This window comes from Bos indicus x Bos taurus, unplaced genomic scaffold (genome assembly GCF_003369695.1).
Source record: "Bos indicus x Bos taurus breed Angus x Brahman F1 hybrid unplaced genomic scaffold, Bos_hybrid_MaternalHap_v2.0 tig00000005_arrow_arrow_obj, whole genome shotgun sequence".
NCBI lineage: Eukaryota > Metazoa > Chordata > Mammalia > Artiodactyla > Bovidae > Bos > Bos indicus x Bos taurus.
Genome location: NW_020867091.1, coordinates 1 through 27676, shown reverse-complemented (window position 1 = coordinate 27676; position 27676 = coordinate 1). Strand labels below are relative to the sequence as shown.

General features: G+C 58.1%; 2 protein-coding genes and 1 pseudogene across 3 annotated transcripts; 1 reads left to right on the top strand and 2 right to left on the bottom strand.

Moving 5' to 3' along the window:
* Window positions 1-4858: 4858 nt before the first annotated feature.
* LOC113888555 (coiled-coil domain-containing protein 96-like) lies at window positions 4859-6919 on the bottom strand. The gene is given in 5 exon segments (XM_027535621.1): window positions 4859-4917; window positions 4920-6132; window positions 6135-6233; window positions 6236-6433; window positions 6435-6919. Coding segments are annotated over 5 exon segments (1662 nt in total). The 5' UTR covers window positions 6528-6919.
* A 335-nt stretch (window positions 6920-7254) lies between these two features.
* LOC113888557 (transcriptional adapter 2-beta-like) lies at window positions 7255-21205 on the top strand. The gene is given in 4 exon segments (XM_027535622.1): window positions 7255-7323; window positions 7325-7441; window positions 7443-7526; window positions 18852-21205. Coding segments are annotated over 4 exon segments (1284 nt in total). The 3' UTR covers window positions 19866-21205.
* Window positions 21206-23906: 2701 nt separating this feature from the next.
* Window positions 23907-25049, bottom strand: LOC113888554 (annotated as a pseudogene). Its single transcript, XR_003510007.1, has one exon. The product of XR_003510007.1 is annotated as a grpE protein homolog 1, mitochondrial pseudogene (transcript).
* Between the last annotated feature and the right edge of the window lie 2627 nt (window positions 25050-27676).

The following is a 27676-nucleotide window of genomic DNA, read 5'->3' as shown; positions in this document are numbered from 1 at the left end:
TTAAATAAAAAGTCATGTAAAATTGTTGCTTACATTCACTGCCGTTTGGTTTCAAGTTAGAGTTCTCACCCCGAAGTATGGTAAAATTTGACTTTGAGCATCGTGCTATTTGAATATTTTCAAATGCACTTACTAGTCTCAGTTAAATAAAAGAGGTGGTTCAGTTACGGTGATTTGGTCAGGGGATCGGAAAGTTAGCGCTGTCCCCCTTCCAGGCTGAGGGGAGCCCCAGGCTTGCTGCCCCTTGAGCCTGACCGCCTGCAGCTTTAGCCCCTGGTCACCCGGCCCACACACCTGCCCCGCTCACCTGCTCACAACCCCACCCCCGCACCTGCCCCCCATCCCAGAAGGGCGTCAGGGTCTCCGGGCCGGGCGTCAGGACCCCCAACCTGCCGGGTGCCCCTGTGGTGTCCGCGGGTACCTGTGGTCTCTCCCCGTCCTGGGGGCGGAGACCAGTGGCGCTGCCCCGCCACGGTGGCGGTGCGCGTGAAGCGGTCCTCCAGGTCCCAGAGCCGGGCAGGGCAGTGGACTCTCACGTTGCTGGTGTGCGTGCTGGTCCTTCCGGGATCAGGTTCCCGGCTTCTGGCCCTTTGGTCCCACGTCGCTGAGCCTTGCACGGCTCAGAAACAGCACCTTTCCTGTGCACGGGCGCCCTGCCCCAGGGCTCCGGGCCACTGCCCTGTGGTCTCCACCCCCTGCAGGCTGAGACTGGTGGAGCGTTATCGAGGGTTGACAGCTGGGGGTTCGCTCACTGCTCCACCCACACCATGCCTGGGACTCAGTCTCCAGGATGACCTCATTTATCTCCGCAGCAGGTCACGCCCTGTCCTCAGAGGTGTGGCTCAGAAGCCATCTGCTTGGGCCCCTCCACCCAATGGAGGGGCTCAGACTCTGGCCTGCGGCTCCCCAGCCCTTGCTCAGAAACACGGCTGGCTCCCCAGAGAACGTGTTGCTCTGGGGCTTCTGACCTCAGCTCTGAGGAGGCAGAGCCATGCCTGACGGCTGGCCCTGAGGGGTGACCCCCAGCCAATGCCCAAGCTGTGGCAAGGGTGGAAGTTGGGGAGTGTTTTCCTAAGAGAAACTAGGGGGCTGACGGTTCAAAGACACCACCCCCCGAAGTGTGCAGCCTGCCAAGAAGGCAAGAGAGGGAAGGAGGTGCTGTGCCAGAAGGGCAGAGAGGCGGGGTGCCCCCCAGCTGGGCCTTGCGGTGAGCTGCGGGTCACCAGGAGGACCAGAGGACGGGTGTGGCCAGCAGAGGGAGGCCTTAGAGCCAGGTTCTCAGACGGGACGCGGTGGGAGTCGTTCCTGGGGTCCCTTTCATCCGTAGCGTCTGCATCTTCATCACCCTGACTAAGACCATCTCAAAGTTTAAAACAAACTACGTATTGGGGGTGGATGAACTCTCTTTTTATAGAAGACACGCTTCCCAGGTGGCTCGGTGGGTAAAGAATCTGCTGGAAATGCAGGAGGCACAGATTTGATCCCTGGGTCAGGAAGATCTTCTGGAGAAGGAAGTGGCAACCCACTCCAGTCTTCTTGCCTGGAGAATCCCGTGGACAGAGGAGCCTGGCGGGCTACAGTCCAGGGGGTCACAAAGAGTCAGAGACGACTGAGCGACTGAGCAAGCATGCACACCTGACTAGTAGTGAAAATCTAAATAATGACTGCAGATGAACTCATACGAAAAGAAAAGTATGGATTTCCACTGAGGAACTGAAAAATCTTACATGTGCTGTCACTGAAAAATGGTTTTCATTTAGTGGTGAAGAAGTGTTTCCTTTTCAGAGGCCTTGGGCTTTATCCAGGTAGTGCCTGCGTCCCTCCTGCCACCGATGCCAACAACAAACAAAAAGCCCTCTGTAACAGCGGCCACGTCCAGCTCAGACCTTAAAAAAAAAAGGCTAGTTCACCCTAAATCTCCCTTGCCTGGTAGGCTGCTGTCTGGCATGTACGCAGCTACATCCCTGAGGTGAGCCTGTCACTGATTATCGTTCTCAAGTTTTTTTATGCCAATGGTGGTAGTTATTGTATTTACACAATTCAATTAAATGCTATGTTAAACCAGTGTTGTGAAAAGAAACTGTTGCTTCTAAGAACACTAAAAGCTTTGACAAGTCTCAAAGGCAAATCTCTTTCAAATGCTGTTGAATGGGATGTGAGAGAGACAGCTGGAGAATACTTAGTATCTGTGTATGGTGGCTGTGTGCCAGGCACTACATTAAGCCTTTACTTAAAGTATGTTTGATCCTCACGACAACTCTGAAGTCAGTACTGAGGAAACCGAGGCACACAGAGGCCGAGCCACCTGCCTGATGAAGTGGTGTGGCCAGGATTTGAAAGAGGATAATGCAGTCTGCACGGAGGTTATTTTGCAAGAAATTTAAGATGCCATAGACAATTCGAGAATCAACGATTGTACCCTTAAGGAAAGGCCTTGGCCATCTACCTGAAGATTAGCGAGTGGTTGTCGTTTTATTTTCTAAATTAGGATAAAATGTTGAAAGCAGAAAATCAAGAGGCCAGCTTCACGGACATCTCATTTAGATTTTCTTGTGCCTCCACTTTTCAGGCCCTGTACTTTTTGACAAAGAGATCAAAAAAAAATCTGTATAGCCTTTTAGTGTTTGTAAGAATCGTCTTAGTTTTAGGGGTTTCTAGTCTGGACTGGGGCACTGCTCTGTAACTGTCCCCTCAAGGAAGGGGTGGAGCTGTGTGTCTCTGGGGTCCTCCTTCCAAAGCTACAAGCCTGCCTTCTGTCCTTGTCCTCATTGGCTCTGCTTCATTGAGACATCCTCATTACTACTGTAATCATTTTTGAATCCGGCACGGGACTTGTGCCTGACACCTAATAGGAATTCAAGTAACGAATACATTCAGCAAATGAGACTGACATGAATGTTATTAACCCAACAAATTTATTGAACCCCGACCCACTGTCTGCCTTCCAGGGTCTTTGTCTCCTGGAGGTACAGTCACAGAGGGGTGGGTGGGTCACAGGCCGGGGTGGGGCTCTGCCTGCAGACAGCTGTCAGGTGCTGAGGGAGGGGGACAATGATTTTTGGGTCCCTGGCATTCTTCCTCGGACGTGGTCTGTCTGAAACAGCTTGTGAGTTATTAGAGCTTTGTTATGAAATAGTCAACAGAAGATTATTACGTTCTAGTCAACTGGAACATCTTCAGCACAGGTAACATAATTTGAGAGGACATCGGTAACTTTGCAGCTTAAACACGACTGAATACACACACACACTCAGAGACGTACTGGTCACCAGGTTGAAGGCTGATGAGGAAATCTACCTGGGTAATTGCCAGTGGTTCAAAGTCAGCTGAAAATACCTGTTCTCTCTCTAGTGAATCAAAAGCCGGAGACTCATAATAAAAGCTGTAGGCACCGAGCCTGTTGCCAGTTTGAACCTCCCCAGCCAAAAAAAGAGTGAGCCACTGCTGTTCCCAGTTTGAGGCACAGGAAAAACCAAGTTCTATCTGCCAGGGAATCACTATTTGACTTTGGTCTTGATGAATAGGATAGAGAGAAGACAAAAATTGTAGAGGAAAAAGAGAAGGGAAACAGGAAGGCAAAGCTTTTTACTCTCCTCACTCTTACGTTTGTGTGCTTTGATTATGATATTATAAAAGAGTATTCATGCTGTGCAAGTTAGGGAATTTTAATCAGTCTTTATTGGCTTTAAAGGGAAAGCACTTTAGAAAACAAAATGTCATCAAAAGACAAAAGTTACTGTGATAGTCTCACGAGCGAGTCATCTGCCTGCAGTGGGGTTTCCTAAAGGTATTTAGCACCAAAGAAGAGATCATCCTTCTTATGATCCTTCTTAAATTTAGGGATGGAAGAATACTTTTAATCCCAAATCTGCACATCTCAAAATTCAAGCTAAAACTAAGAAGAAATAAAGCCCCTGATTCCCAAAGCATCAAAGAAACCTTAAAACAGCCATCGCTGACTTCAGGTAAAGGGGATAGACCTGTCTAGTGTTTCTCACATTAACTCAAGGAATGAAAGAAATCTTAATGTTTGACACAGTAAATCATGTGCTTAGTGACGGTCTAAGATCTGCAAATATCTTGCTGAAAATGAAAGGCTTATGGACACTCAGCAGTCACATCACTCTGTGTATTTTGCACCTGCAAAACACAATACAACCACCGTTTTGTCTTCACTGGAAAACAAAATTTCATTTTTGGCACGGATCAGTGCATTTCTTTAGTGGGTCCAAGAAAACGTTTCATTAGCATTGAAGACTGTCCTTGAGCCAGAAACAGACATTCACAGTTAGACAGACTGAGCCTCCTTTCATTGGACAAGGCTCTTCTCCCTGTTTCTCGTCCCTCCTCTTCCTGGGTGTTGATTACCCCAGAAGCTAGCGCTGTTTACATGCAAAACAGTTTTAAGGGAATTGGTGAGGTTTGACCTGAAATGAGCGATTCAGGACCACACAGTTCAGTACATTCAAAGAGGATTTACTAATGCGTTTAGTGCACAGGAATTTTCTGGGCACTCTGCCCGTTTGTTGAACCCTCTTGAACATGGAGGAGGATCAGTTCTCAGTGTCAGGACACTGAAATTATAAAATTGCTCAGATAGAAAAAGGTCTGTGACAGCTTTTTATGAGAAGTCAGTACATTAAGCCATCCCTGTTTGTTTCCCTGTACCTGTTTTACTATTTTTTCTATATTTAACTCAATTCTGTGCTCAGCATTAATTTGGAAGCTGAAAAATTAAGAATACAAAGCACAATTTCATCCCAATCATCAGGGGCCTTTTAAAGAGTGGCAACAAAGGCAGAACAGGAGTTGGTGAAGGATGGAGTTTGCTGAGATGGAAGTCGCCTATCAATTGACGTCAGGAGGGCAGAAAGGCCTTGGCCTCCCTGATCTTCTGCTTCACGCCTTTGCAGGACGAACGAGGCCGGCGTGGTGGTGCTTCAGGCTAGCCAGGCGCTGGTTGAGCACCTCCGTCCTGTCCACTTTCTCTTCCATGTCCCGGAGGAGGGATTCCTTGCCCAGAAGCCCACACTTCTGATTCAGCCTGATGTTGTCAAGCCGCAGGCCATCTCGGGCTTGCTTAGTCTTGGTCAAGATGTCCCTCTTCTGGGCCACCTGAGCCTCAATGTCCATGAGCTCTGCCTTTTTACACATGTTTTCTATGTCCACAAAGTGTAACTTTTCCTTCACGTGAGTTATTATCTGCACGTTGTTGGTCACCTTGCTGCGCAGTTTCAGGAGCTCCTCATTTCGCTCCTCGACCTTTTCATTGAAGGTCTGGTTCTCTATCTTGAGCTGTTCAAAGTCTATCAGGAGCAGGCCCTCGGTCAGGTCCTCCTGGGTCCTCATCCTGGTTTCAAAATGCACCAGGCTCTGCTTCAGCTGCACGTTCTCTAGCCTCACGGCGCTCATCTCCTTCTCCTTCTTATCCTCCAGTGCCTGGATCTGCTCCACCTCTCGCAGAGCGACCTGGCGGCCGCCCCTCATCCAGCAGCTGCCCATGGCCTGCATCACCACCTGCTTCTTGAGCGCCTGGAAGCGCCGCCACTCCTTGTCCACCCGGGAGACCTTCTCTTGGCACTGCAGCTTCAGCTGGTCCAGCTCGTGGTGATACCAGCGCAGGTCGTCGGCCTCCTGCTTCCGCAGGTCCTCCAGGACGGCCAGATGGCGGAGGTAGGCCTGCTCTTTCTCGGGGGCCTCGGGCTCCGCGCCCCTGTCGCCTCCGGGCGCCTCGGCGGCGGCCTCCACACCCTTTTTCTTGCGCAGCGCCTCGAAGATCTTGTGCTGCAAGTAGATGTTGTAGCGTTGGTAGCGACCGCGCTCCACCACCAGGGCGCGGTACTGCTCCAGAAGCTCGGCGCGCAGCTGCTGCTCCTGCTGCTTCTGCACCTCCTCGCTCCAGTCGTAAGGCTCGAGCACAAGCCCCTCGTCCAGGTTTCTCAGCTCGTCCTCGTCTTTCCGTGGGACCCGGGCCTCCAGCCCCTCCTCGCTCGCCTCGCTTGCCTCGCTCTCTTCCTCCTCCTCTACCTGGCCTTCCCGCTCAGCGCCCCGGGCTGCCGCGGCCTCTTCCTTGCCGGCCGTGACCTGCTGCAGGGAGACCTGCGACGGGACTTCTTTCCTCCCGGGCGCCGCCGCCGCGCCTCCTCTTCTTCGCCCTCCTCCTCTTCCTCCTCCTCGGGTTCCTCGGGCTCTGGCTCGGCTGGCTCCTCAGGCCCGGCCTCCCGCGGCTCCCTGGCTCGGCTTCCTCCTGGGCCTCGGCCGGGCTCTCAAGCTCTCCGGGCCCCTCCTCGCCAGCAGCTTCGGTAACCGCCAGCCCTTCCTGGGATTTGGCCGGCTTCGGCGCGGCGGCGCCTTCCTCCGAAGCCTCTACGGTCTTCGGCTCCGGCTCCGGCTCCGGCTCCGGCTCCGGCTCCACGGGTTCCCACCGGGGACCGTGGGACGGAGCTGGCCTTGACCCCGGACAGCCGCGAGGCCAGGCTCTCCACCTCTCCATCTTCCGTCTCCGGGTCCCCAGTGTGGTCATCCATCTCCCGTCCTCCCGGTCAGCGCCGCAGACCCTCCAGCGGGGAGCTGCTGGCTGTCTGGTTTCCAGGGGCAACCAGGGGCGCGCGCGGAGGGGCCCGGCGATTGGCTGGATCTCTGTCCCACGCCCCGCCCCTTCTCCTCCCCGCCTTCCTGGCCGGAGCAGACCAATGGGAGGCCGCTCCCGAACGACGGGGGGGGCACCTTTGATTGGCGAAGAGCGTAGGCTCGTACCCAGAAGGGGCGGGGCGCGTCCCTCCTCGCTTCCTTTTCCGCCCACTTTCCAGGGCCTGGGGCTCCGCCCCCTTCTCCTCCCGGCCTCCCGGCCAATGCAGTCCAATGGGAGGCCGCCCCCGGACGACGGGGGGCTGCTTTGATTGGCGGAGGGCGTAGGCTCGCACCGAGATGGGGCGGGACGCGTCCCGCCCCGGCTTCCTTTCCGCCCTCTTGCCGGCCTCAGAGCGTCTGTGCCTCTGAGGCGAGGCGGCTGGCACTGGGTTGGGGGCGCGCAGGCGCAGAGCGGCGGGCCGGGCTCCCGGACTCCCACCCCCCTCCGCGCGGCGGCGCCTGCGCGGTGCGCCGCCGGGCCGGCCCGAGGGCGCCTGCGCGCTGAGGCGGGACGCGCGGCCCGGCAGGCCGGCTGCAGCGGGCGCCTGGGGCGGGGCGGCCGCGGCGGCGGCGGCCGCGGCGGTTTCGCTGGAGCGCGGGGCGGCGGGGCCCCGGTGGCGGAAGATGGCGGAGCTTGGCAAGAAGTACTGCGTGTACTGCCTGGCCGAGGTGAGCCCGCTGCGCTTCCGCTGCAACCGAGTGCCAGGACATCGAGCTGTGCCCCGAGTGCTTCTCCGCCGGCGCGGAGATCGGCCACCACCGCCGCTACCACGGCTACCAGCTGGTGGACGGCGGGCGCTTCACGCTCTGGGGGCCCCGAGGCCGAGGGCGGCTGGACCAGCCGCGAGGAGCAGCTGCTGCTGGATGCCATCGAGCAGTTCGGCTTCGGGAACTGGGTGAGCCGCAGGGCCCCGGGCGCACCTGCGGGAGTGCGGGCGCCGCGAGGGCGCGGGGGGGTGGCGATGGGCGGTGGAGGCGGGGAGGCCCGCGCCCGCCTCCCCGGGCAGGGCCAGGCGCACAGAGAGGGTGAGCCAGCCGCCCAAGGTCACACAGCAGGAAGTAGCGGAGTGGGGCGGGGAGGGGGGGGAATCGGCCACGGCTGGCTGCCCCCCACCCCCCACCCCAGGGCTGTTTTCCCAGCCTTTTGGGGTGACCTCCGCTGGTGTCTGCCGAGTGCACCCCTTGGGCGAGGCCGGACTCCCCAGAAGGGAGTCAGGGGGACACAGGCGGCTCTGAGACTTGACAGCAGTAGGGTACCCCAGGAAGGAGTGGGTTTTGCCTGGAGGACAGTGTGCTGAAGGCCAGAGGAGCTCCTCTCCACGCCCTCTGCCCTGCCTGCAGGCGCTCCTGGTCCTCCCTGCCACCCTCACTGCCACCACCACTCACTTTGTGTCCCCTGCCAGGCACTTGTTGACCCTCGCGTCCCGCGACACCCTGGGCTTCGTGTGCCCCGGGCTAAGTGGGTTCTGCCATGGAGTGTTTGGACCGGACCACGCCTGACCTTTGACATTTGGGTCTCTCCACTGGGGGCTCAGTTGGTAAAGAGTCTGCCTGCAGTAGACCCCGGGGTTCGATCCCTGGATGGGGAAGATCCCCTGGAGAAGGGAAATGGCAACCCACTCCAGCGTTCGCACCTGGAGAATACCCGTGGACAGGGGAGCCCGGCAGGCTACAGTCCACAGGGTCGCAAAGAGTCAGGCACGACTGAACGACTTCACTTTCTTTCCCTCAGGAGGTTTCTTTGGGGAAGTTTATCGGAGAGAACACAGAGCTGGACTGGACTCATTCACATCGGGCTCTCGAGAGAGACACGTGGTGGCTCTTCTCCAGGTGGTCTCTGAGGAGTGCTTTTCGCACTCTCCAAGAGGAGGCTCTTGTCCGTGTTAGGAGGAGAAGGCCTGGCTGGCTTTTGGCCCATAACCACCAGGGACTTGTGGCCACCTCCAGGCATTGTGAGGAGTGCCGGGGGGGAGAGACGGGAGCCCACTCCCTCATCTTTCCAGACCCTTCCACATGCTGGTCCCCCAGCTCCTCGAACCACTTCTCCAGCAGCACAGCCGTCCCTCATTATCCACGGAGGATTGTTCCAGAATCCTCCCAGGCCACCAGAATCATCCCATACTCTGTCCCTTGTCTGAAATGGCCAAGCGGGGTTGAGCCCACAGACGCTGGGGGCCGACTGCCGGCCCCTTCTCCTGGGCTTGCTGGTGGAGACGTTCCACGCTTCTCCCCGCATCCCCAGGCCTGCCCTGCCTGTATTTAGGTTAGCTTTATTCTATCGGTCAAGTGAGCCAGTCTTCGGGGACCCGTGCCCATTCCGCAGCCCTGGAATCTCGAGCCTCTCCCAGCTCCTTAGAGACCCTGCTCCGGGTTCTCAGCTGAGTGCCTGCATCACGGAGGCCACGCTCCGGACCCCCTCACTGTCCTGAAGTGCTGCCCGTGGATGCGCATGGAGCCTCTGCTCTGTGCTCGTCCTGCAACAGTGAAGGAGTCCGGAAAGAAAGGTGTCAGCCTGGCCTTCATGGGCATTACAGGGTCGTGGTGGGCTGGTCCTGAGGTCCAGCCTCCAGTCACAAACCCATCTCTGCTGTCCCTGTGTGTATCTCCTGGGCTCCTCCACTTCCCTTGACCCAAATCTCACACCTTGATTGGTTGGCTCCTCGGGCTGCAAATGGAGTACCATTCTCAGGGTCTTCTTCAGGGTCCAGTTCAGCGGTAGCTCTGTCTTCAGAATCCTCCAGAAGCTAGCCTCTTCTCACAGCCTCAGTGTAGGCTGATGTCCATCTCTGGCCTGATCGCTCCTGGAGCCTCCGGACTGGCCTCTCTGCTTGGTAACCGGGCCCCACAGCCCATTCCAGGCAGCAGGATTGGAGCTGTCTCTGAGGACAGGTCCTGTCCCGTCAGTCTGCAGCAGCTTCCAGTTCTACAGAGATGAAACTTGAGGGCCTGCGGGGCCTTTCAGTGTCTACCTACCCCGGGATCCTTTGAATCATTTGTTATTTCTTCTGTTGAGAGCACTCCCCCACACCGCCCCAATCATGGTTTGTGACTGGTCTTTCTGCTTCCATATCATATCTGCTTCAGAGAGACTTCCCTTCCCTGCTTCATTTGGAGCTCTTATCTCTGCAGTCGCCACTAAAAATAGCTGGCGTGGACCAAGAGGCTCGCTGGGTGCCAGGCACTGTGTTGACCTCGAGTGGTTCCTTGTGAGAGCCTCCCAGCGCAGGTCTGTGCCACAGGTTCGGACCGCATCGTTTGGTGACCAAGTCTGTGCTCCGAGCCACGCCGTCAGCACTGCCTCCCTGCAGCTTTGCGGAAAATACTCGAAAAGCGAGCCCGGGACTGAAAGATGTATTAGAGTGTGCTGAGGGAGGCCGGGAGGGTGCTCTGAAAGCAGTACTACTTTAACTTGCACGGGAGCCATCTGGAGACCATGCTGAAAGGCTCTGAATCGGGGCAGCAGCAGGCTCAGCTGTTCCGAGACAAAGCCAGGGGCTTCTCCCTGCTCAGCAGGCGTTGCGGTCTGGGGTCGGAGGTCCATGGGCCAGGCCGAGGTGCGGCTCTCCTGTCTCTCCCTCTCCTCTCTGGGGCGTCTTTGCCCTGAGCTTGGCCGTGCTTCCTCAGAGGCTCCTCTGCAGTGCTGAGAGGCAGGCTGTTTCCAGGCGTGAGCCCCGAGCCGCGTGTCGCACGCAGGCTGCCATCAGCAGGTGCGGGTTCTGGGTGAGGCGCTTTGCACGCGTGTCTGCGTGCTCCTCTCAGCAGGCTGGTTCTTGGTTGAAGAGTGGTGACCCCGAGAACGGAAGGCCCTGGTGCAGAGCCCGGGCTTAACCTCCTGGTGCGGCAGCAGTATCTGCTGTGGCTGGGGGGCTGCACGTCCCTGGCTGGAGCCGGGTCTTGACCCGACTGGGTGGGGGGGTGAATGTGGGGGCCGGGGCTCGGGGACAGGGACTGGGTCCCAAGGGCGGGTGTGGGTGTGGGGACAGTGGTGGAGAGGCAGGTGAGACCACTGTGATTTCTCGGGTGGTTCTCATGGGCGTGGGGTTGTGGGGACTCCGTGAGGACAGGCCCTGCTGAAGTCTGGATCATTTGCTCACAGTCTGTCCCAGGGTCCGGGCCCGGCTGAGGGGTGCTGGCCACAAGGCCAGGAGGGTTTGGGGATGAGCAGCAGAGAGGACGGGGGTGAGGGCTGACACCCATGACGGGAAACCAGAAAAGGGCTCAGGGTGGGCGGGGCTCACCGGGTCCCAGCACCATGGGTTTTAAGCCCCCCGACCCGGGCAGCTGGTTGTGTGGTGGGCGCTGTGCAGATTCAGGATTGGAAGACACGGATCCCGGGGGGACACAAGCAGACGTGAACGCCAAGCTGTGCTTTCCCACAGTGCCAGGCATCTGTTAGCTGGTTGCTGGAGCATCGACCAGTTTGAAGGAGGCGTGGGCCTCCCCCACGTCCCATGGTCAGGAGGACTCCAGGGCAGGTGGGGTTCACGCTGGCCCTGAAGCTCGATTTCAAGTTGCAAAAGGACGCAGAATGCTCTGTGGATTCTGAGGCCCTGTGCTGTGAACGGCACGTTCAGGCTGATTCCGCAGGCGGGCGGAACGTCGTGAACAACGGCTTCCTTTTGTAGATGACAGCGGGGCCCGGCAGGCGGGGTGGCGCGGATGCGCTGTGGGCCTTCATCATCCGGCGCTTGCTGAAGACCCAGTTTGTGTTGGACCCTGTGCTACACGCAGAGCGCCCCCGGGTGAGGGCTGGACACAGCGGGTTACAGAGAGTCCAGGGCCTCTGACGCAGTGGGTTCTCAGCATGGTCTCCTCCTCAGCACATTGGAGCCCTTCTGTGTGTCGGTGAGAGATGGATGGGTCCATCCTGTGAGCCTCCTGAGAGTGGGGGTCTTAATCGCCATCAAGAAGGGGCAGGGAAGAGCTTGGCTTGAGAAACCAGCTAGAGTTCAGAGGGTTATGCAGAGCAGGGCTTTTATTGTTTGGGGGACAGACTCTGTGGGACCCTTGTTCCCTGGCTCGGGGTTGAACCCGTAGCCCTACAGTGGGAGCATGGAGTCCCCCGGAGTACCAGGGAAAGGAAGTCCCTGAGCAGTGGGTCTTAAACTTGCAGAGTGAGTGAGGACACCCTGGGAGCCTCCTTGGGCACAAGTCCTGTCGTTCTCCCCCGCCACCCCAGCCTTCTGAAGCCAGTAGGTCGGGGGCGGCATGGGAGGCTGCAGCTCCAACAGGTTCACAGGCGATGCTGCTGCTGTCCCAGGGACCCTACTTCAAGAAGCACCGATGTAGCTACAGTAAGGCATGCAGCTTGTAAAACTTTTACTATTCAAAACAAAGTATATATTTTTATTGTGGTAAAGTATACATTATGTATACATAATGTATATATAAAGTATATGGATACAGGTATCTAGTGTATACATAAAGTATGTATCCTAATACTCGGTGTATCATGATACACAATGTATCCTTTATGTATACATTAGGTGCATGTATCCATGTATACATAAACTTTATGTATACATCAGACATACAGTGGACTGCAAGGAGATCCAACCAGTCAATCCTAAAGGAGATCAGTCCTGAATATCCATTAGAAGGACTGATGCTGAAGCTGAAGCTCCAATATTTGGCCACCTGATGCGAAGAACTGACTCCTTTGAAAACACCCCGATGCTGGGAAAGATTGAAGGCAGGAGGAGAAGGGGACGACAGAGGAGGAGATGGTGGGATGGCATCACCGACTCAAAGGACATGAATTTGAGCAAGCTCAGGGAGTGGTGATGGGCAGGGAGGCTTGGCGTGCTGCAGTCCATGGGGTCGCAAAGAGGCGGACACGGCTGAGCGGCTGAAATGACTGACAATGTGAAGCTCGCCGTTTTACCTGTTTGTCGGCGTCCAGTCCAGTGGCGGGAAGCACATCAGTGCTGCTGGGCAGCCGTCACCGCTGGCCACAACTCTTGTTGTCGTGAACAGAAAGTCTTCCTCATTACACGCTAGCCCTGTCTCCGTCCCCCCACAGCCCCTCTTAGCTGCGGTTCTGCTTGGCGTCGCTGTGGGCTCACCTGTTCTAGGGACCTCACCTCAGTGGGTTCACATAATGTCTGTATTCTTGTGACTGCGTTGTGTCTTAGGATAATGTCCTCCCGGGTTGGCCAGTGTTGTAGCAGATGTCAGAACCTCCTTCGTGTTTAAGGCTGAGTAATAGTCCGTGGTGTGGACGGACCACGCTGTTTATCCAGTCGTCTGTGGGTGGGCACTCGCTGTCAGGAATGCTTCTGTGGTGAACACAGGTGTCCAGATAGCGCGGAAGTCCTTGTTAGTTCGGGTAACACCAGGAGGTGGAATTGCTGGATGGTGAGGTAATCCTGTGTGTTTCTGGAGGCCCCGCCATGTGGTTTTCACAGTAGGGCCCGTGGCTTCGTAAAGCTCTCTCACAAGTATAGCCTGATTTGACCTGAGAAGCTTTAGTCCCGCGAGGGGCATTCACAGGTGTGAGCTGGTGAATTCTGAGTTCAGGGAGGAGGATGGGGACCCTGGAACAGAGGGGAGGCTTATGGAGCTTTCTAGCTTTAAAAAAAAAAAAAGGCCCGTGAAACGGGAGCGGTGGCCCCGGGACACAGGGCACCTGGAGTGCCTGGAAGGATGGGCTGGAGACCAGTTCTCGTGGCAGCTGGCCTTGACCCGGCCAGCGGCGCATGGTGGGGGCAGGTTAGGCTGGAGGTCAGAGGGAGCGTCTGGAGATGCAGGTGGCCAGCCCAGGGCGTCCTCCCAGCCCTCGAGAGGCCAGCGGGTCGTTCCCCTCACTGTAAAGGTGACCGGCCTGGCTGGAGAGGGAAGTGGCCGCATTCAGGGCCCCATGTGGGTGTGATGGGCCGGAGTCCCCGCTGCGGGGAGGGCGCATGCGCACTGGAGCATGTGGGAGGCCGGCGGGGCTGCAGGCCCCAGTCCGAGTCCAGAGCCCAGGTTGGGTCCTCGGGGCAGGCCGGCCGGCCTGGAGCGCCCTCCTGGGCCCGCGGCTCTGACTTCAATCGGTCCTGTGGGCCCACTGCCCCCTCCTTGGCCTTGGACCCTGCGCTCCTGGCCCCGCAGGTGGCTCCCCCTGCCGCCCCCTGAGGCCCTGCAGCGTCCTGGCTGGCCCCTGGGGTCTCTACCCCAGCTGCCCATGCTTCTGTCCCCTTGAGATGTCTTCCTTTAAAGAAGGAAGCGGGAGCCACGTCTCCCTGAGGGAATGTAGTGCGCCTGGCCCTGGAGCCTCGGGAACAAAGCCAGCCTCGTGGCCCCCGCCCCCGAGGCAGACACAAGGCTGGTCAAGAAAGGACGTGCACCCTTTCTTGACCAGGCCCACCGACCTGCTCGGGAAGGGCGCCCTGCGACGCGATTGAGAGAGTCGTCCTGATAGAGGCCCTGGTTTGCACAGAGACGGGGGACTGGATGCTCTGCACCAGCAAGATGTGGGTCCGCGGTGTCCCCCACACGTCCCAGGGGTCAGAGAGGGTGCCGCGGCTGCACGCTTGTGAGGTGGTCCGTCCGGAAAGGGGAGCGCTGGCACCGCCCTGCCCGTGGGTGGGCTGCACCTCCTGTGCCGGGGTGCGAGAGCTGGCCTGTGTCCCTGGGGTGGCCGCGCCCGAGGTGGTCCTCCTGATGTGGGAGGTGGGGGACGCTGCTCGGAGGATGAGATGAGGTGAAACCCGGACGCGTTAACTGCGGTTGTTCACAATGATGTGTTTTATCCTGACAGACACTTCAGAGGAGCAATTACAGATCATAAGCAGGAGCAGAGACGATACATGTCTCACAGCAGTGAGTAATTGAGCCAGGATGTGAGCCTCACTCTGGGCATCATGGAAGCCTTCCTGGAGGAGGTGACCTGGGTGAACACAGGCCCTGGAGGCGATGCTAACAGCTTTGTAGTAGGAATAACAAAGCCGGCGTCCATGGGCCAAGCGTGCCCAGCACTGGACTGAGAGAACGTGTATTCCCTCATTTACTCTCCAACCGTCCTGTGAAGGTGGTATTTAGTAGCACCCTCGTAATCCAGACCAGGAAACCGAGGCACAGAGAAGTTAGTGACACGTCCAGGTCACGCAGCAGTGAAGGGGTGGGGCCTGGAGTGGGGCCCGAGGCCTGGCCCCAGGCTGTACAGAGAGGGCAGCTGGCATTTGTTGGCAGAGGCCAGGTCACAGGGCAGGGGCGGCCTCGGCCAGAGGGGAGAGACCCCGCGGCAGTCCCAGCAGGAGCTGGCCGGCCCGCGGTGGGACTGGCCTACATCTTTTCCCTTCGGTGACCTCACGGGCCCAGCTCAGCGTCTCAGAGATGCGTTTTCTTTATTTTTCAAAGGACTCCAGGAAGCAGCATACCGAACTGTCCTCATCTTGTTCTAAAAATGGGAGTCCTTTTTTTTTTTAAGTTCGCGTATAGGAGAACAAACCTCCAGATTTTGGGCTGCTTCCCGGGGTGTTACCGCAAGCTGCAGTGGGAAAGGGGCCACCTTCAGGCTACAGCTGGGTGCCTTGTTCCATTTCAGTCGTACTTGAACTTTCCCTTCAAGTCTCTTTCCCCGACTCACTTCTGCTGCTCCTTGCCTGCCCAACGGTTCTGTCTGTCCATCCACCCATCTGGATGAAGCAAAACAACTTGGACCTCGAACACGCGAGGGACAGGACCTCCCCATCGCCCACCCTGCCCCCTGCCATCACGGGCCGCTGTAAGGCGCAGATGGGACGGTCCCTCCCTGGTGTGACCCGCTGACACGTGGGGACTGGAGACACGTGAGATGAGACAAGCGGGACGCCGGGCCAGCGGCCGGCGTGAACCGTCATCGTCGGGGTGTGTCCGTCATCGCTTCCCGGAACCTGTGTGTCCTCTGTGGACTCTTAGGGTCAGAGCCTGGCCGTCCCCTTCCGTCACTGCCCTCAGTCTCAGAGCCCGTGGAACTCAGGCTCCTGTGGACTTTCCTGGGCCTTTTTCACTGGCGCCGAGCTGACGTGGCAGCCCCCAGGGTCGATTCTCAGCAGTCGCTGGCCGGCATCTCCCCGAGTAGCTGCCTCCCCCTAGGCAGCGGCCAAGGTGGTGATGCGGGGTCCTGGGGCCTGGTGACAGGGCACCAGCCTCGCTGACTTGTGGCTTCATGAACAGCCACTGCCTGGGTCTCTCTCGAGCCAGAAACCCCTTGTGTTAACTGAAGAGGAGCTGGGTCACCGAGGTGTCTATGCAGGGCCCACGGCTGTGCAGCCCCTTGCCTGGCGGGGCTGGAGAAACCCAGCCTGTGTGTCTGGAGACCGCCCAGCTTCTTATCCCAGGCCACTGGCCTCTACGAAGGAGGCCCCTGGAGTGTGGACGTTTGCGGAGCAAGACGCAGAGCAGAGGGCCGCCGGCCCGTGAACCCCGAGGAAGCGCGCCTGCGCACTGCCGGGGGGCGGGGCTGCCTCCCGGAACAGAGGTCTTCTCTTTTAAGGACGGGGTGGGTGGGTGGGTGTGTGTGTGTGTGTGGGTGTGTGTGTGGGTGTGTGTGTGGGTGTGGGTGTGTGTGTGTGTGTGTGTGTGTGTGTGTGTACACACACACACATACATATTTGATGCAAGGAGATCCAGCCAGTCAGTCCTGAAGGAAATCAGTCCTGAATATTCATTGGAAGGACTGATGCTGAAGCTGAAACTCCGGCCACCTGATGCGAAGAACCAACTCAATGGGAAAGAACCCTGATGCTGGGAAAGATTGAAGGCGGGAGGAGAAGGGGACGACAGAGGATGAGATGGTTGGATGGCATCACCGACTCGATGGACATGAGTTTGAGCAAGCTCTGGGAGATGGTGAAGGACAGGGAAGCCTGGCCTGCTGCAGTCCATGGGGTCATTTTTCATGAAAATCTTAGACCTGTTTAAACAGAGAATTGAGGCAGAATTTAACTTTAAAAAAAAAAATCCCTTTTAGTTTTACTGAAGAAGATGAAAACTAGTGCACAGAACCTCACCTCCCTTCCCGGTACCCTCAGAACGTGAGCATCTTGCATCTCCTCAGGGCAGGAAGTGCGCAGAAACTGTAACTCCGCGCAGACCGCGCCTGAGGGGCTGCCGGGGCGCACACCTCCTCCTGCGGGGCACTCAGGAGTGCTGGCGCGGGGCGTGCGGGTGCCTGTGGTCGGGGGCGGCCCCGCGTCCTGCCCCCCAGCGGCCCAGGTTCCCCCTCCTGCTTCTCCCATGCTCGGGACTCGTCCTTCGTTTTCAAAACGGGCTGTGCTTGCGTCCAGCGGAAAGCGCTAAGTCCTCAGAAGGCAGAGACGGTGGAGGGCCTCCCTCCCAGCACCCCCACCAACCCCGCTCCGCGCCCTGGGCACCGGGCTGGGGGCCCGGGCCCCGAGGGAGTGTCTGAGGAGCACAGGCGGGCCGCCGCCGTCTCCCGCGTGTCCTCACCGCCTCGCGTGGGGGCTCACGGGGGCCCGTCAGTCTTGCCGGAGGACGGCTGCACAGCCCCTGCCTGCTCCGTCCGCAGGGCGCGGGCTGACGGAGAGGCCCTCGGACAGGTCACGGGGCTGCCTCGGTTCGCTCAGAGGCCGCGTCGCTGCTCGGCCTCCCCCTGCGCCCTCGGGCTGTGAGTCTCCCCCTCGACGAGCACCCGAGGGGCGCGGGGGCCATCGGCCTCTCGGAGGGCAGAGCTCTCCCGCAGGGCCGCACTGGACCAGGCCCGGGGACCCGGCACTGCACTGGTGAGGGTTGGATGCTGAGGGCGCGGCTCCCACGCCCCTGGCCGCCCGCCCAGCGCGGGCAGCTCAGCTCAGGCTGATGGCACCCCCGGCTCCCTGGCAAGCACAGCCTCTCCTCCTGGAAAGACATGTGTCCCGGGGGCTCCCTGGGCCCGGCTGGGGTGGGCTGGGCTGCGGGGAGAGCGTGAGCGCTCCCCAGCGCCCCCTGTTCCTTTACTGTGAGGCCTGCGGGCTCCAAGGCAGGAGTGGCCAGCCTGGGAGACGGTGACGGTAGTGATGGTTGTGACTTCCTTTTGTTTTTTTGGATGAAATGTTTCCTGGGAAAGGATAACTGCACAGTTGGTGCTGAGAGAGGTTTTTAAAGAAAGAAGCATGTAGTTTCTCCAGCAGACAGTCTGTTCTCAGCTCTGATCCTCGCTGCCCCTCACGGTGCACAGAGGTGGCCTGGCAGGGTGGGTCCCAATGTGGCCTTCTCTGTACCCCCCTACCCCCCACCCCGAGCGGCGCTCCCTGGGGAGAGGCTGGCAGGGCGGACGCCGGTCTGGTTTCTCTGAGGGCCTTCCTGACACCTTCCTCCCCTCTGTGCCCGGTGGTTGGCAGGGTCAGCCCCTCAGGGGACCGGCTGGTTTCCTGGGCTCCCATTCGGGCCTATGGGGGTGCAGGGACCATCCCGACCATGGGGGGACGCTGAGTGTCTCTCGGCGGGTGGGTAGAGCTGGGGGAGTGAGGCCAGCGGGGCGCAGAGTGGCTGCTGGGAGCGAGTGCACACTGCAGGCGGCTGCTTTCTCAAGTGGCTTTAGCGGTTCCCTTTAAGGAAGAGGCCTCTTGGCAGAGGAAAAGATTGAGAGACTTGTACAATTTCCTCCCATTAATAACCCTGTGCGCGCAGGGCGGGTCCCTTCTGGAGGCGTGACCCCTGCCTGCAGCCCGGGCTGGTCTCCAGCTGGTTGCTGGACCCCAGGGCCGGCAGAAGCGGTGGCCCAACGCCCGGGTCATCTGACCGCCACCCGGGAAGGAACACGCCGGCCCGGGGCCGGGGCATCAGAGACGGAGCCTGGCTCTTTGCGCTGGGACACAGGCGGCGCGGTGAGCTGGCACCTTCCCTGGTGGGGAGGCCCCGGGCTGCATCTGTTCTCCTAGTTCAAAGAGCGGAGAGGTCACTGGAGCCAGTGGGGACCCCCCCCACCCACCCACCCCGGGGCTCTGGCTGCCCACCCAGGCCTAACTGCTGGCGGGCAGGGCGGCCTGAGCCCCAGGGAGCCTCTGTTTGTCCTCTTAAGAGAACCAGGAGAAGAGCTGGGGTCTGGGATGTGGCTTTCTTTGCCCTCCAGGCCGGTTGCCCATCTGGGTACTGATGTTCTCGGGGCATGGATTCCCGAAGGTCCTACCCCCAGCGCCGACATCCAGAGTGGCTGTGGGGGATGGACAGCATGGCGCCCGCAGGCCGCAGGGTGGCGGCGCCCAGGGACCTCCGCGCCCAGCCTGCGTCTGACCCTCTGACGCTTCTTGTCTCTGCAGGAGGACATGGCGGCTCACGTGGGCGCTTCCCGGACTCCCCAGGAAGTAATGGAGCATTACGTAAGCATGTACATCCACGGCAACCTGGGGAAGGCCTGCATCCCCGACACCATCCCCAACCGGGTGACCGACCACACCTGCCCCAGTGGGGGCCCCCTCTCTCCCAGCCTCACCACCCCCTTGCCTCCCCTAGACATCTCGGTGGCCGAACAGCAGCAGCTGGGCTACATGCCGCTGCGGGACGACTACGAGATCGAGTATGACCAGGACGCCGAGACGCTCATCAGCGGGCTCTCGGTCAACTATGACGACGACGACGTGGAGATCGAGCTGAAGCGCGCACACGTGGACATGTACGTGCGCAAGCTCCGCGAGCGGCAGCGGCGTAAGAACATCGCGCGCGACTACAACCTGGTGCCCGCCTTCCTGGGCAAGGACAAGAAGGAGAAGGAGCGGGCGGCGCGGCGCAAGGTCACCAAGGAGGAGAAGGAGCTGCGGCTCAAGCTGCGGCCGCTCTACCAGTTCATGTCGTGCAAGGAGTTCGACGACCTGTTTGAGAACATGCACAAGGAGAAGATGCTGCGCGCCAAGATCCGTGAGCTGCAGCGCTACCGGCGCAACGGCATCACCAAGATGGAAGAGTCGGCCGAGTACGAGGCGGCCCGGCACAAGCGCGAGAAGCGCAAGGAGAACAAGGCGGCGGCGGCTGCGGCCGCGGCGGCGGGGGGCGCCAAGCGCGGCAAGGAGGACGGCCGGGACGGCGAGTTCGCGGCCATCGAGCACCTGCCGGGCTTCGAGCTCCTGTCGGACCGCGAGAAGGTGCTGTGCAGCTCGCTGAACCTGAGCCCCGCGCGCTACGTGACCGTAAAGACCATCATCATCAAGGACCACCTGCAGAAGCGCCAGGGCATCCCCTCCAAGAGCCGCCTGCCCAGCTACCTGGACAAAGTCCTCAAGAAGAGGATCCTGAACTTCCTCACTGAGAGCGGGTGGATATCCAGGGACGCCTCCTGAAGCCCGCCGCCCGGAGCGCCCGGAATGGACGGACGGACCGACGGACGGATGGCTGGATGGTTGCCGCGAGGGCCACACCGACAGTGAAGAGGGGAAAAAAAAAAAAAGCTTTGTGAGCCAAACGAAAGGGGGTGGGCGGGAGGGGGAGAGGAAACGCTTTCCGCCCCCACCCCCACCCCACCCCGCATTGTTGCTCTTTTTTTAAAACAAATCGAGTCCTTTTTTTAGGGTATCAATTCTTTTTATGGTCCTCTGAAGAAGCAATAGCAACAGTCGGATCAAAGGGAAGACAAAACCTGTGTATATTTTAACTGAATCCCTAAACGTAGTTCTTTAAGATGACGATTTGCCTTTAAGTGTTCAGTGTGGAGCATATGATGATGAGATCAGGAAATTTCCTTTTTTTGTTGCTTCCCAGTGGTACAGGACTGTTAGATGGGCAGAGAGGAGCCCTTCCCTGCCGGCTGCTGGCTCACCCCCGTGACCTGAGCTCCGCTGCGGCTGCGCTCGGCGTCGGGCATGTGGCACTTTAGGCGGAGGGCGCCGGGCCCGGCAGGAGAAGAGGCTGGGGAAGGGCGGGACGGGCATCTGTAGGGAATCGCCAGGAGGAATCTGGTGTTGAACGGGTTGGCCAAACAGCTTCCCCACGACGGCTGGCGGTGGCACTTTAAGAGAGCTCACCGCGGTGTCTGGAGGGGGATGCGGGGCCCAGCACAGACTGGCAGAACGCGGGGCCTCCTCCCCTGGGGGTGCTTCTTGCTGGGCTTAGAACTTGGCCTTGCATTTTACTTGGAAGAACTCATTTTAAATGAAGTTCACCGAGAGTTGAGAGTTCTGGGTTTTGGGTCAGCTCCTTCCAGGGTTCTCACCCCAGTGGTAAGCCCCTCTTTCTCTGAGACTGGCCACGTGTCTTGTCTTGTATGGTCTCAGGCCCTGGGCTAGGCAAAAGGGACCCCTGTGGCCTGGAGGCCCAGGCACTGCTTCTCTGGGAAGAAGTGGCTTAGAGTCTTGAGCCAGACTCTGGCGTGCCTCTGCCCAGCCTGGTTCAGAGAGGCTCTCAGGGGCGCCCTTTGGTGATGGGCACGGTGCCTTCACGCGGGAACCTGAGGAGTCGTGTGTCTTCCAGCTGCCTGGGGCTCTCGTGTCCAAGGCCCTGCTGTAGAGTCAGTGGAGTGGCCAGACCCCAGTGCTTCTCCTGTAGTCCTGGGGCGCATCCTGCCTCTCACCCCCTGTAGTTACCAGACTGTTTACCTCCCAGAATGCTTGGGCTTGAAGTTAAATTAAAGTGAAGGTATTTGAGAGAGGAAAAAAAAAAAAAAAAAAAACCTCATCATTTCCAAGGATGGCTTAATTATGGTGCCTTTTCCTTTCACATCCTCTGTCTGTCCCCTAGGGTGAATTTCCAGCATTAAATATACACGTCAAGTATATTGGGGGCTTCCCTGGTGACTCAGATGGTAAAGAACCCAGCTGCAATGCAGGAGACCTGGGTTCAATCCCTGGGTCGGGAAGATCTGGAGAAGGAATGGCAACCCATTCCAGTACTCTTGCCTTGGAGAACCCCCACGGACAGAGGACCCTTGGCGGGCCACCATCCACGGAGTCACAGAGAGTCAGAGGCAACTAAGTGCCTGACACTCAAACACGCCGTCTGTGGCTTTAGTTGTAAACCGCATCACATGCTGGCAGAGCAGAACTCCCCGCGACCTGACCACAAGCCTGGGACAGGGACCGACCTCTCTGACCATAAAGCAGCGCACGGTGGTGTCACTCCCAAGCGCCGCCTCCCGCCGTCACCCGCAGGGTAACCGCGGCTGCCAAGAGCGCAGACACAGTCTGTGCCGAGCAGAGGCGGAGACGGTGCTACGCCCTGCCAGGGGTTCTCAGCCAGGGTTCCTGGAGCAGCAGCGCATTGTCCCCGGGGGGACCGGCTGGCCCTTCAGGGACATGGGCCCCTCCCCTCCCAGGCCTCGGACACGCGGGGCGGGGCCTCGCAGGGCACTGGGACAAGGGCTGAAGTCTGAGAACTGCGGGCTTTAGCTGCTCCAGTGTCACCGATTTTCTACATCAGATTCCTAGTTTGGTGAGGTTTTAAATTTAAGTCTTATTTTTATACAAAATGATTGCCAGACTTTCACTAAGCTTGAGAAGCAAAAGCTCCCTGTAAAATGTGCGTGGCCCCGGCCAAGAGCTGTCAGACGAGAAGTTCTGTGCTTAGGCAGGTTGTCAGTGTGTGTCTCTTCTCGATGGTATGAAGAATTTATTTAGGCTTGACTGTTTTTAAACACCATAATGAATGTATAATTTATGTTAAAAGTGTGAACCCTTTGTTACAAGGGAAAAGTAATTTTATGATTGGTTGCCTCTTGCCCCATCAACTCCAGCTATTACTGTCGCATTAGTCCCGCCCCTGCTGTTTGCTTGGAGCCTTTAAATTTCTGTATTTAATTCTTATGATAAATGAGTCACCATGATCCCATGGAATTAGGTCTTTTCAAAACTGAAACTCTCTCGAGTCACAGAAGATAATCAGCTGTTCAGAATGATGCTCTGGACGGCCAGCATTCCGAGAATGTATTCAGACCGAAACTCTGCCTACCGCCTTTTTTCCTTTTACACATTAAACAGGTTGAGAACCAAACAGTGTGACCGCCTGCTTTTTACTGCCTGCCCCTGGAGCCACAGCTTTCAGTCTCGTGGATGGTGCGAGCCAGTCTCAGAATCAGGATGGGGAACAGCTTGTGACACGTCTCAGTGTGGCTCTTGGACGTCGCGCCTGTTTTCCCTCCAAACTGTTGAGTTAAAATAGATTTCCTGTTAAGCAGAAAAGCCCTTCAGGTCAGCGCTCCTTCCCAGAAAGGAACGAAACACCCAGACCTTCCGTGGAGCCAGGCTGCGGAAGTCTGTGGTGAGTAGACAGTGACGGCTCCATCACCTACACGGAGCAACGGATCCGGGCCACAGTTAGGGAAAACGCGGGAACCCGACCCGGGTGCAGCCCACGGGCCTAACTGCGGTGTCAGCATGGACACAGGTAATGCTTTCCTGTTGGTGGTGACCGTGGATGAGTGGAACTGCAAACAGTTCACACTGAAGCCAGACCATCTCTGGGTTTAGCACCTTTTAGTGGGTGCAGCTCCAGCTGAAAAGGGGTGGGAGGGGACACACAGAAACTAGCGTGACAGTTACACACACTCAGCGTGCAGATGCATTGAGGCAAAACCGCGTGCCCACAGCCTCGGTGTAGAGCCGGGCGTGACCCCTGGCGCGGTTTCCTCAGGGAGCTCTACCGCCTTCATTATATACTGTTAACATGTATTTATTGAGCCGCCTCCAGTCGTAGCTGCAGCACGCGGGACGTTTCCTTCGGAGCACAGGTTCTCTGGTTGTGGCTTAGTTCTCTCCTGTGGTATGTGGGATCTTAGTTCCTCAACTAGGGATCAAACCCAAGTCCCCTTCATTGGGAGGTGGATTCTTAACCACTGGACCACCAGGGAAATCCCTGGGCTATGCTTTTGACCAAATAATTTAAAGCAACTGAAAAGGAAAATTTTTTTGCAATTTTAATAATGGGATTATCACCTATACCTTTCAAACTTGTGTGCCCCCCATTTTTATGCAGTAAATAGACGTAACTGTACTGATCTTCAGTCCCTGAAGTACCCCTCAGAAGCAAAGATTGTGGGAGGTTACTTTTTCTCTGGCTCCATCATTCAGTTTTTCCCTTAGCGTGAGGAAAGGAGGGTCCTAAGGAGAGTCACAGGGTCAGCACTTGCTGGTTGTGTCTCTCTGCTGGTGCCGCTCCCCAGTGTCTGTGGTCCCCTCACGGTCGTGGGCGGACCCAGGCCTGCCCCCAGCACCGGCTGCCAGCCACCAGCCAGGGGGAGCCCTGGAGGAAGCCTCTTGCCCTTCCGGAACACAAGCCAACACGTCTGGGTGTCAGGCACACAGCTGCAGGGTCTGAGCAGAGACCCGGAAGGCTTCGTCACGCTGTCCTTAACGTGAGGATCTCCGCCATCAAAGCACACAGAACAGCTATCAGAACGTAGGAAAATATCAGGGCTTTAATCCTCTTAAATAAAATGTAACATTTAAAATATACCAAGCACGCAGTCCTCAGGTTTCTCTAGGAAAGTCCATCTTACTAGGGGAATCACCTTTAGGTCACTGGTCACTAGCTGGGTATGGATTTCAACATTTCCAAAGGCGAACAAAACAGGACAACGGTAACTGATTCCGTCACCCTCAGTAACGGGCAAAGTAGAGAGGTGTGGTTGTTCTTGGCAGGCAGGCAGTTACTGATTATAAAGGAACTCAAATCACATTTGTCACCAAGGGCCTCATAAACCTCCCTCAGCAATCCCCTCCACTGCCCGAGTGAAAGCCAAGCGTCCCGGGAGCTCACAGGCCACCGTGAGACGCACGGGACGCAGAGCAGCTGGCACGGCCAGCCAGCAGACGGGGTTCCTGAAGGCCTTTTATTTACTTCACACTCTGACGCCGCCAGAGTCTGGGCAGACACAGTGTTTCTCGAGATACCCCAGAGTCCAGCAGTGTCCCGTCAGCCTGTTCCGTAAGCACGTGGAACATGTGTTTTAAAAATCAACGGACAGACTCCCGTATTCCAGTTAACGCAGCTGTGCAATCGGCTGGCTTTTCTGCGGGGGCCGACGGATACCAAAGCCTTGCAGCAAGGTTTAGGAAAAGGTCAAGAGTATTCATAGGTGAGAAAAGACGAACCCGCCCTGGGAGAGTCAGCGAGCGATTACGACAAAGCGCTGACACCCACGGGCTGCTAAGCCCCCTTCACCACCCCCACCAGGGCGGGCCTCAGGGTGCGCCCGTGCAGCTTGTAACCCACTTTGTTAACCAGCGCCACAGTGCCCGGCTCCTTCCCCTCGACCGGCGTGTGGAACAGCGCCTCGTGCTCGTACGGGTCGAACTTGGCACCCAGGGGGTTCAGCCGGAGCAGGCCGTGCTTCGTGAACACCTTCTGGATCTGGACCTCAGTCATCACGAGCCCCTCGTAGAGGCTCTTCAGGTGCGGGTTGTCGTCCCGAATCTCCTCCTGCGGGACACACTGCGTGGCCTTCTCCAGGATGTCTGCCACCTCCAGCAAGTCCTTGCAGAAGCCCTGGATGCCTGCGTAAGGTAAGGGAGAAACGTCACTGCATTCCGCATCGACTGCACAGGCAGCTCAGAACAAGCCCTCCTTATGTGACGTGCGCGTGCTCACTCGCTCCGTCGTGTCCCACTCTTGTGACCCCGTAGACTGCAGCCCACCAGGCTCCTCTGTCCGTGGGAGTCTCCAGACAAGAACACGGGAGTGGGTTGCCATTCCCTTCATCCAGGGCATCCTCCTGACCAGGGACTGAACCCGCGTCTCCTGCAATGGCAGGTGGACTCCTTACCACTGAGCCACCGCGGAGTCCTTCTGTCACCTTGTTTCAAATCACTACTTTGTGCTAGAATCTCACTGGGCTGGATTAAACAACAAACTTCCTGAGGTTTAGACAGAAGCCAATGAGGTGTAAAGACAGGGAGGTGAAAACCTGCAGAGCCAGACTGAAAACTCCCAGTCCTGCTCGAGACCAAGAGGACACAGACTCCCGAGCACATCAACCCCACGTCAGCCGCCGAGCGCGGGGCCTGGAGCCACACCCCCGGCTGTCAGACAGCCCTGGGACTGTGTGGAACCCCTCTGGGTTGAGGGCTGCTTTGCTTACAGCACAGGGCCAACAGTGGCTGACACACGGCGAGCTTATGAGGACAGGAAGTTACGTCACCTCACGGCGCCCAGAGCACTAAGTGCTCGATACACGTTACCATTACTTGGCACCACGAGGTCAGAGCTACCAGGACACAAGCCTTGATCTAACAGAAGAGGTAACAGTTTAAAAAATTTTATATAAATGCAAACGTCTATGCTTTCAAGACAACCCTTCAGATGCTGAAAGCAGGAAGCTGGGGCTGACGAGAGGCGCCCCCTGGGCCAGCCCGTCCCCCTCCCCCGCGGCGCAGCAACGAGGCTCCAGACAACCCGCTCAAGTCTTCTCAAGTTTCAAAGGCTCTACACTTTGAAAAAGGCAACGCTTGTTTACAGCTTCCCTTGTTTTACACAGTATTTTCACCCAGTTGCTGTAAATGAAATTAAAAAGTCTACCCATCCAATAAAAACGTGAGCATCTAGTAAGGACGAACCCCTCGTGCGAGCTGCTGGGGAAACGTCTGCCAACGTGGAGTGTTGGTCTGAGACATGCAGCGCACGATCGCCACAGTGAGACACACAGTTACCAGTTATACTTCCAGGACGGAGCCCTCCTGAGTGCTGAGGACGATTAACCTCAGGGACATAGCTTACTTAGCCTGGGATGTGGACTCAGAGTCAGGACTGAGCCAAGCATTCCAGGAGCCCAGGGTGCCCGTCCACCAAGACGACACAAACCCAGAGAAGCTGACAGCTCCGGGTGGGGTGGTGGACTGAGTGGAGGGGAGCTGAGGCCACTCTGCCAAGGGTGTGGAGCAGAAGCGCGGGAGCTGAAGCTGGCCTGGACAGCGGAGGACGTGGCGGAAGGGCAGCGGGCGGAGTCCAGCCGTCCCCGCCCCCAGGGAGGGAGGGGAGTGGGCGGAGTCCAGCCGTCCTGGACCCCAGGGTGAGGGGAGTGGGCGTGGGGGGAGAGCATAGTTTCAGATGCCTGACCTGAACACCTGCGTGCGCGAAGGTATCATTTACTCAAACGAGGAAGGGAAGCAAAGGGAGAATTCAGTTTAAAATACCTCGGAGACATCCAGGTAAAGACAGCCAGGACTAGAATGCGGAAGAAACGTCTGAACTGGCAGCTCACCTGTGTGTGGACACCACTCAGCCCTGTTGGAGGGCGAGTCAGTGGGGGTGGTGAGGGGAGGCCTGAAGAACACGGACATTTGGAGGGCAGCAGGCATGCAGCCAGTGCAGGGGATGACCGAAGAGGAAGAAAAACAGGAGCGGAGATGACGGCATCTGAGAGCGAAACGCGTCTGCAGAAGCAGTGAGGCTCCATGGTCAGAGGGCCCGTGGAGGGAAGGTGGGCCCGCCCCAGCAGCCTCCTGCTGAACACGGCCTCTCGGAGCCCTGGGAGCCCGCCAGCGCAGGCCGCTCACCCCCACGCAGACGCGGCTCTGCAATCCACACTACTGTCGCCCAACCTGTAAGCTCAGCAGCATCTGTGGGGCATCCGAGGGGACTGGTGCTCCCGTGGCTGGGACGGTCCCGGCCTACTAAGGCCTGAATCTGTGGGCTTGGTGGGCGTGCCCACAAAAGCAAGGCTGGGTCTGGGCTCCAGGAGGCCTGCGTTGTTAGCTCTGGGAACACGGCGGCAGGGCACGCCAGGGCTGCCTGCCTGCACTCCCTCGGAGGTGGGCCTGGCGCAGTGTGACGACAGTGCACCCTGTGAGCCAGGCAATGGGAGGGCTTCCCCGGCGGCTCGGAGGTGAAGAACCCGCCTGCCAACGCAGGAGATGCAGTTCCATCCCGGGTTGAGAAGATCCCCTGGAGGAGGGCGTGGCACCCCATTCTAGTATTCCTGCCTGGAGAATCCCATGGACAGAGGGGCCTGGTGGGCTGCAGTCAGTCCACAGGCCACACAGTCAGACGCGATGAAGCTCACACAACAGCGGCCACCACGCAGCACGCTCCCTGGGGCACAGCTGCAGTGGGGCGATGCTCAGCTCAGTGGCTCCCCTCCCAGAGGGGGCGCTCACTCCCGCCTACCTCACTGTGCAGCTCAGAAACAGATCTGGGGATGTCCACTCTGACCAGGAGGGAGCAGATC